The sequence below is a fragment of the Anoplopoma fimbria genome, chromosome 2 (assembly GCF_027596085.1).
Source record: "Anoplopoma fimbria isolate UVic2021 breed Golden Eagle Sablefish chromosome 2, Afim_UVic_2022, whole genome shotgun sequence".
Lineage (NCBI taxonomy): Eukaryota > Metazoa > Chordata > Actinopteri > Perciformes > Anoplopomatidae > Anoplopoma > Anoplopoma fimbria.
This window is the reverse complement of record NC_072450.1, coordinates 24,162,959-24,172,527: the sequence shown is the minus strand read 5'-3', so window position 1 is coordinate 24,172,527 and position 9,569 is coordinate 24,162,959. Positions and strand designations below refer to the sequence as shown.

The window sequence follows — 9,569 nt, the reverse complement described above, 5'->3', positions numbered from 1 at the left end:
AGCTGTTTCCCCTTGTTTCCAGTCTTTGTGCTAAGCTAAGCTTACCAGCTGCTGCCTGTAGCTTTATATTACAGATGTGGTATTGATCTTCTCATCTAACTCCCCGCCACAAAGCAGTATATATCCTAAAATGTTGAACTGGTCCTGAAATTTACCTGAGTGGTTGAATTAGATTTTTTCTTCCACATTCTACACATGAATATGCATGTTTGTTTTTTTCATTCGTTATGAAAGTTTTCAAAGGTTGGGTGCATTTAATCATATGGGCTTGTCCCAGGACATTAGGTCATGTTGGATAGTGGGATAGTTTCCAGTCACATCCACTGAGCGGTGCTATAGAGGCTATAACACAGCAGGCTAACTCAAACCATGAACCCCTTCTATGGTAGTGGTTAGTCACTCAAAAACAGATAATTTAACTCTTATCATTGGAGGTAGGTATGCTTGGTAGTTGTTCCTGAAACACTGTGCTCTTTCGATGATTCTATCTGTTTTGTTGTTTGTTTGTGTGTGTGTGTTTGTGTGTGCATGTTTGTGTGTGTGTGTTGTGTTGTGTGTTTGTGTGTGCATGTGTGTGCATGTTTGTGTGTGTGTGTGTGTGTGTGTGTGTGTGTGTGTGTGTGTGCATGTGTGTGTGTGTGTGTGTGTGTGTGTGTGTGTGTGTGTGTGTGTGTGTGTGTGTGTGTGTGTGTGTGTGTGTGTGTGTGTGTGTGTGCCTCGAGGTGATAGATCCTGTAAAACCAGTCTGACAGGACAAAACGCTTCTCTTGCTCCAACGGCACATAAAGGTTTTTCACAGCACCACCCACGAACCCTTAGCTCTTGTGTAGTCTGAACTTTCTGTTTACTCCCCTTGTCTTAAGTTTCAATGTCCCTCATCACAAACTTTATGAATATCTAAGTTTTGCCTCTTCCCTGTTCAGAAAAACTGAAGCTAAATTTGGCAAAATGTTGTACAATGAGGAACTCAACTACAAAATAGAAGTCTACTCATGTTTTAACCACTGCCCCCCCACCACCACCACCACCAACACCCTGGTGGTGTTCAGCTTTAATTGAAATGTAATCAAAGGCAATGTTTCACTTTTTCTAATGTTAGGGTCAGTTTAGGAAAAGTCATCAAACCTTAAGTTGACAAAATATTATTTTGCTGTTTTTTTTTAACTTTTAACACAACATGAGGTTTGAACACCCCTCATCTCTCTCTTTCTCTTTCAACATAAAGCTGATTGTTATAAAATGGAATAAAGGCCTAAGTAATGAAAAAATATAGACTAATAAAGGTTATTTCTGATAATCATATGGGTTTAACTTAAGAGCTCCCCATTAAAATGTCCAATTGGGACACATTTTGGTTTTATTTGGAAACCCTGACAGACATGCCACAGGGAAGGACCAGTCAGGTATAGGCTCTACGGAAGACAAGCCGACACACGCCAGGTGGGCGGATGAAGAATGTGTATGAACAACAGGAGCTGCGCTGATTGGCGGAGAGCGCTGTCAATCACCCAGACTCGGCGGCCGCACCCATCTGCCGGAGAGCAGTCGGGTTTCGATGGACGTTTGTTTCAGGCGGCTCTAGGTCACTTTTTCGATTTTTTTTAGAGAAAACGACCAGCCACAGAAGTATCAGTGAGTTGGTTTGAGAACAACAAACGCGTTGGCGATGGAGAGGAGGATGTCTACCTGGGCCCTGCTCTCTCTGGGTGAGTTTACCTGCTAGAAAACATTTTTCCTTTGCACCTACCGAGCCGCCACACCTGTTAACGCACCTCCAAGAGCAGGCCCCAGTCACCTGTTTATGCAGGTGATCTGTCGCTTCCATCGTTTTTTTTGTACAAAGAAAAATCCATAAATAAATGAAGGAGAAAAAAATGATTTAAGAAAACTCGATTTTACACAAATTAGGGGAGCTATTGAAATCAGCATCACCAAATTTAAATATTTGAAATATTGATTCAACCTCTATTTTCTTCCGCATAGGGTTGGAGTTTCTAAAAACCAAACAAAAAAACATACTTGTTTTTTTTAAATGAATGGTGATACTCAATCAAATACTTAGAACAACAAAAGTAGGGCTTCTAACAATTACTTCCACTTCCAGTATAATTAGGCCCTACTTACTGGGTAGAGCGAGTCTGCAAAATGTCCTGTTGGCTTTGGTTTTGAAAGGTCTTCCTCTTTTCTTTTTTTTTTACAGACGATACGAAATGCAAAGATATTCAGTTTTCTCCCGCAGAAGATTTAGAAATTAAGCAAAAATCTGAACTGAAACTAATCCAAAACAAAACAGATTTGTGTGTGTGTGTGTGTGTGTGTGTGTGTGTGTGTGTGTGTGTGTGTGTGTGTGTGTGTGTGTGTGTGTGTGTGTGTGTGTGTGTGTGTGTGTGTGTGTGTGTGTGTGTGTGTGTGTGTGTGGCAGGGTGGGGTAATACGTTTATTTGTGCAGATCTCCGCTGCTCAATTGTCAACAGTGAAGGCACATTTTACATTTAATGGGTGACAATTCGATAAGATAATTGATCGTCCTTTAATCATGTCTTGATGAAATCATATATCGGGATATCTTGACATCCAATTCCGTGTCTATTTTGCCTTTGGGAAATACCTCGTGTTGTTAAATCAAATGATTGGCTTAATGTGTTTATATTTGTGTGCATGTATGTAAACATAGTCTGGGTATATCTGGAAATATGAATTATTATTTTTTTGTCTATGATTGTACTTGAAACTGTGATGTTCATGTCACACTTCATTTCTTAATAAATTGATCTAAAAACTCAATAGCCATCTTTTTTAATTTGTCAAGTATTACATTTACACAGGAGCTTACAAAAATAGTCTTTACCATGTGGTTGATTCATACAGACTATTTATTTATTAATTACCAGAAAACATTATATCTTAAGGTAAATATTATTTTGAAGATATGAAATTATCTATTTAGGAATTCAAGATGATTTGGTCATATTGCCCATGCCCTATTTTTTTTTTTTTACATAGGGCTGGGATACATATTGATTATTCATTGATACCGCAATATTGATATTAACTGTTTTTTAAAAAGGACAGGCACTCGCAATTAAATGATAACAATCAATATTCCCTGTTTTCAAATCTGTGACAGTGCTGTCAGGTGTTGGTGCCATCCAAGTTAACATCCCGGAGGAGGTATACGAGTTCGCCAGGGGTGACAACATCACACTGCCCTGCACCTTTAAACCCAAACCCGGCGGGAAAGTGCCAATAGCCATCATCTCGTGGTCCGGTGAATCTGAGAACACTCCTTCTGATGAGGTCAGACTACTATAATGTGATGATGTGTGCATGTGTATATGATTCTCTGTTATCTATCAATGAAGATAACTGTTTTCTTGCTCTTCTCATGTTCCTCCGATGCTCCTGTTGTCTAACAGAGCCTGATCCTCACTTATTATTCTACTGGTGCAGTTACTGACATCAAACTGCAATATGAAGGCCGGGTGTCCCTGGATGTGGATATTACCACGGGAAAGGCCAACTTGAAACTTTCCTCCATCACACTGGCAGACAACAAGGTGTTTGAATGCCGCGTCCAGATTGCGGGTGACGACGAGGGCAAGCCGGCCGACACTGCAGAGCTGGTGGTGCTAGGTAACTTTTCATTTGTTTTCAGAGAAGTCTGCGTTTCAAAAGTGGGGGGGAAAAGAGCTGTGTATTGCATATTGTTTGTTGTTTCACATTCAGCATGTATTATTGTAGTAGTAGTAGTAGAGTATTTTTTACTATTGCACAAGTTAAAGCTCAGTTAGTATCATGTTTAGCATGTAAAGTTTCTCTGATGCAAGTTAATACTATGTAGATCATCAAAAGGTTGGTTCCTGTTTTTGACTATTACCAGACGCAACTGTGACGCTGGTTTAGTTTTCTCCTTGTGAGTCTGTGTGTGAGTCATCATTGCAAAATTAGTCCTGGAGACACATACTGTAGCAGGAACTACTACAGAGGAGGTTTTGACAGCTTTGCCAGGTGTTGATATTTCTGTCTGTGGACAGATTTTGTGAGCGCGATATCGCAAGTGTGAAAACTGCAGACAGACTTTACAGGTGTTTGGTTCAGATCAAAATGAAGGTCGAGTTCAGAGATGGGTGTGGTCTTAGCATGGGTGCTGAAAGTAGGGAGGTAGTAAGTAGGTGGTAATATACTGTTTTTCTAGGTGGCATCGACATGTTACAACTTCCATTCTTAATGACATAACATATTAATGTCCTTACTAGAAAACATGTTTTATGTTTTTTATTCTTTATTCACATATCCTTTTTTTAAACTAAATCAAATTAGACATGTTTTAGAGTTATTTTATAGGACAAATCTTTTTTTTTATCTAGTGGCTCCATCTACACCCATCTGTAAGATCCAGGGAAAGACAGAATACGGCCAGAACATCAACCTGACCTGTTTGTCTGAGGAAGGCTCTCCGACTCCCACTTACTCATGGAAAAGTCAAGATGTCAGGAAAACCCCTCGCATGTTCGACCGAAGAACCACCGACAGTAAGTGTCAGTTTCTGTGAGGACTATCGATCCTGGAAAATGTATCTTAACTATCGGCACATAAAGGTTTGCTTCACTTGCTACCTTACATGATTTAAACAAACAATTTCCCAACTCTTAAAGTTGGTTATAAATGAAATGTGACCACCTCTTGTGGAGAAACATGTAGTGGCGACCCTGTTTTTAATATGACCTCAAACTGCAATCTGTTGTTACTTGTTAGCCAACTTGTAGGCAGATTCCAATATATCTGCGATCAGCTAAAATTAGTTAAACCAATTAAATTGTCAGGAAGTACAATAAACAGCTTTGATTATTGATTGAGCACCCTTGGATTTTTTTTTAATGCCACTGATGTGTGTATGTGACTTTCTCTTTGTCTTTAAGAGGGAGGCATCCTGTCTCTATTCAACATCTCCAAAGATACATCAGGATACTTCATCTGCACCTCGGCAAACAAGATCCGCTCCGCTTCCTGCAACATCACCCTCGCCGTCATGCCACGTGAGATAAAGCAGCTTTCCATGAACTGTCTGGAAACGTCGTATTCCCGATAAATACATCTTTACAAGAATGCATTATAATATGCATCATAATAATCTTCCTCTTCATCAATCCTGCAGCTTCCATGAACATTGGCTCCACTGCAGGAATCATTGGTGCAGTCGCCGGGGGGATCGCCGCGTTGGTCGTGCTCATCGTCGTCATCTATTGCTGCTGCTGCCGGAAGAAGAAGAAGAAGGAGGAGGAATACGCCATGGGGTAAAGTTTGTCTCCCTCAAAGACACATTCACACTGGGCGATGAAGAAGATGCTTTGAAGTTAACAGTGGTGAACATCTGATAGGGCCCATTCACGATGCTGAATAAGCAGACGACCGGACATATAAGACCTTTTTTCGTTTTTAAGGCTGAGAAAGTCTATTGTCCACCAAGAATTATTACTATTAGAAGGCAAAATGTTTAATTTATACAGCACATTTTATTCACAAGGGAAAAAAATGATGAGTCAAAGAGGCCTATTCATAGTAAATATTGCAACAAAAAAAAGACTCATCAGAACCTTAAAATGAAAAGTGTCGGGGTTTGAGGGGAAAGCACGCTGAGCATACAGAATGGCCTGTCACAGCTGTATGCACGCGACAGTTTTACTTCCTCTTCATGTATGTAAATATATCACCAGGACAGACCCCTTCAAAAGTTCTTCATTCCAGCTGACACGCCTCAGATATTTGCACTGTGTTTCCATCTGCACGGACACATTTGCTCCATTTGAAATGACTTTTCAAAGACATTATCTCTGATCTTTTGATACAGCCTGTACTTCTTGAGTCTTTATCGGGCCAAGCCAAAGACAGATGTTATTTATCTCACTATCAAAAAACGTAAAAGCTTGCCCTCCAGATTTCTGTTCCCAATTTTGGGGAGATTACTTAAAAAAATGTACCAACCATGACAACAACAACGCTGAGGCCGTTTCAAGGCAATAATGGTGGAAGCTTTGCTTCAGGTCAACGCTGCCAATGAAATACAAAATTGAAAATTAAAAAAACGCTCCCACTCCAACATCTGACATTTTCACTTCCCAGGGTTCCTGAGGAAGAGTACAGCGACAAACAGCCGACTAGAAACGGTGAGAGTCGCCCCGTTGATGGACGAGAGGACGACCACGTCCATGATGACTCCAGTTTGAGGCGCCCTGTTGAAAGCCGTGACCGCTACGACGAACATAGTGAGCGCGACTATAAGACCCGCAGCGATCACGACGACCGCCGCAGCGATCACGACGACCGCCGCAGCGACTACGACGACCGCCGCAGCGACTACGACGACCGCCGCAGCGACTACACTGATCGCCGAAGCGAGTACGATGACCGCCGTGAGAGGAACAGTGACCGCAACGAGCGCTACGACGACGAGCGTCGCTACGATGACCGCAGGGACCGTCGCCACGATGATGACGACCGCTATGATGAGCCCTACGATGATCGCGATCGTGACAGACCACCTTTGCCAGCCAATAAGCCACCGAGGAAGGACTACACCGACTAAAGCCGCCAACTTGTACCGACCACCATCTACTGTTTCATCTCCATTGACTTTACTCCAATGGCTGCCAGTTAGCTCATACCCAAGGTGTGAGCTAAGCATTGGCTGTTGTTTTTCTAGAACAATTTTGTTAGCCAAGCTGTTTGTTGGAGGATTAGTTGAGGAAGGGCAGGGAACCCAAAATGGTGGCCACAAAGCCCATGTGATCCGTTTTATACAGGGAGTGGTCGGGGTGGGTGGGGTCAACATTTACAAACTCAGGTAAAGGCTCAGGTCTAGACAGTGCCCAGGGCAAGATCTGTATCTTTGCTGTGTACCAAATTGGCGTCATATAAATATTAGGAAATTAGCAAATATTTCACAGATTCCCAGAGAAATTTGTAGCTTTGTAATTCAGAAATTAGGTGGTATTTTAGCTTTAAACTCGAAATATTGAAATTGTTAAATAAGAATGGATGACCTGATTTTTGTCTGTCTGATGTCTGATGACTGCTGTTGCTGGGTGTAACTGGTGGTAGATTTTAAATATACATATATATTATTTTTTTCAGGAAGTTACCTCCATACTACAGATAAGGGCTTCCATTTTGTGTCATTATTTGCGCTTCATAGGATTATTTCTGTTTATTTGACTTAGATACTGTCTGTCCTTGTATAGAAACACAGACATTGAGACTATTTTTAATATCCTCTCTGTCTTTTCGTGCTTTCAGTTTTTTTCATCATGATATAGAAACTTCCTCGGATTGTGTGTATTGATAGTGTCACCACTCTCGTTTTTATTGCAAAGGAAAATACTCATTTAAATAAGTCTAAACTTTGAAGATGTACAGCATAGAACCGCCTTTGCCATGTCACTGTCGAATGTTTTTATTATGTTTAATTATTTTAGAGAGAGATTTCTGTTGAACTGCAATTAAATATGACAACATACAGTATACATGCAGTTATTTTATCCCCGCAATGGTAATGTTACCAGTTTTTCATTGGGCTTTGTGTTATGACACAGTGTGGGATGTATTTCACTCATGAAATATGCTATAAAAATAAAGCTGAAATAAAATGAACAAATAGCTTCTTGCCACTGAATGAATCCTGAACACTAGATGGCGACCTTACACTTGCAGGTCAAATAAATGGTCTTTTGATCACATTTAATTCATACTACACGTTGGCCAAAAACAAAAAGCATTTTAGTAGTAGTAGTAATACCAGTGGTCATATTAATGATTACTATCGTCTTAAACTTTATATTAACTAATTGTTTTGTTAAAAAATGGCCTTGCCTCCATCACTTGCATCATCCATTGTCTGGAAAGAGCGTCTCGGCGCCTCCCCCCCCCCTGCTGTGTAAAGTTACATAGCTAAGCAACTACTACTGGATGTCGGGTCATTTGGACTTCAAAATAAAATGATAACATACATTATAGAAAACAGCTTCCTTTATTTCAAGCTAGCTGATCTGTGCGTTTTTAGTAGTATATTATTCTTAGTGATGGCCCAATTAAATTTTTACTATACTTATGTCATATTTTAAAAGCTACTACTACTAATACAGAATATTGGTCCCATATATGTTCAGTATTTCAAATTGATTCCAACATTGTATGGGGTTTAATGCTGTGTCCATATGTCCTGGAAACCAACTTTTGGATCACAAAACAGCAAAGGGTAAAAGCTAATTCATGGTTATAGCTATACTAAATGAAGTTTATTCTTTTTCTGCTTTGGATGTTAGTTTGTGAGATTGTCTCGCTGCACTTTTAATTAAAACTCCTAAATCCAATCAGAAGCATAATAAATTTATAAATGTTTTCACACATACATTACATGATACATTATATTACATTTAATTGATATTGATTACAATGTTTACAACTTACTACACACAAAAACTAACAAACAAAATAGCACATTTAAAGGATGGTGTACTCCATGATATTGGGGTTAAATTGTCACGGAGTCCACAGTCAGTCTGTAAAGATAAGTATGTCTCAGCCTTTGCAGGCAAATCTTTTTTTAACATAGCCAGTATAACAAATCACATATTTAAAATCATACATTCATACAACTCCCTCTGTCCTTAGACCCTCGTCGCAGATAAGAAAAAACACCCGAAAAAAATCCCCTTTGATGGAGAAAAATTACAATTAGATTGTGAATTGAGGTGGGCTGAAGTCTGGTCGGGGGTTTCCTTGAGCGTAGCAGAGCCTCTCATATTTGATTTGGAGGGCGCTGTGAGTTTTAAGCAGCTCACGATAGTCAGAATTAATTTCACTGTGTCTCCTCCCTAGATCTGTGTATTCCCGTTGCAGGTGGTGTAGAGCCTTTGTGCTCTCATCCAGAGCCGTTCTCTGCTGGAAGAGCCTGAGCTCAGTGTCACTAGTGTGCCTGAACTGAAAGTCTGACTCTGCCAACTGTCGTCCCTGAAGCTTGGCGACGTCGTCCTGGGCTTTCTGTAGAGCCACGGCCAGTTTCTGCTTCTCCTCCAGGGTTTCGATCTGCCGGGTCAAAGTGTCCTTGAGTTCGACGCGATGCTTGTCACACCTGGTCCTCTCTTTGTCAAGAGCAGATTCGATCTGATCGTCTCTCTGCTGCAACTCTGAGATTCTTGTCTTGTCCTGTTTTAAGGCATCTTCAAGTTCTGCCCGTCTTGTCTTGCTCTCTGACTGCTGTTCTCTGAGTCCATCTACCACACATTGGAGTTTAGTGATGGTGAGCTGGTTCTCAGAGATGGTGTCATTTTTCTTTGACATCATCTCTGCATGGCGCTCAGAGAGAGAGCGGTGTTTAGATCTGATTCTGTCATATTCGGTCTCCGTGACGTGGAATTTAGCCCTGATGTCTGCATTCTCCATCCTTAGAGTCTTCATGTCGTACATCAGACGCTCAGAGTGTGCAGAAGCTTCTCTCAGCTGGTTATGGAGGATTGCTAGAGGTTCCACTGAAGCCTGCTTTTCCGAGATCATCTGATCAAAGCGCTTCTTCT

At 40.8% G+C, this 9,569-nt stretch overlaps 1 protein-coding gene across 1 annotated transcript; it reads left to right on the top strand.

Moving 5' to 3' along the window:
- The first annotated feature begins 1,494 nt into the window (after positions 1 to 1,494).
- Positions 1,495 to 7,629, top strand: LOC129105416 (cell surface A33 antigen-like). Its single transcript, XM_054616427.1, has 7 exons — positions 1,495 to 1,706; positions 3,128 to 3,297; positions 3,417 to 3,633; positions 4,368 to 4,532; positions 4,920 to 5,036; positions 5,156 to 5,294; positions 6,121 to 7,629. The coding sequence occupies exons 1-7, from the start codon at positions 1,667 to 1,669 to the stop codon at positions 6,581 to 6,583; spliced, it is 1,311 nt and encodes a 436-aa protein (XP_054472402.1). The 5' UTR covers positions 1,495 to 1,666; the 3' UTR covers positions 6,584 to 7,629.
- Positions 7,630 to 9,569: the final 1,940 nt, after the last annotated feature.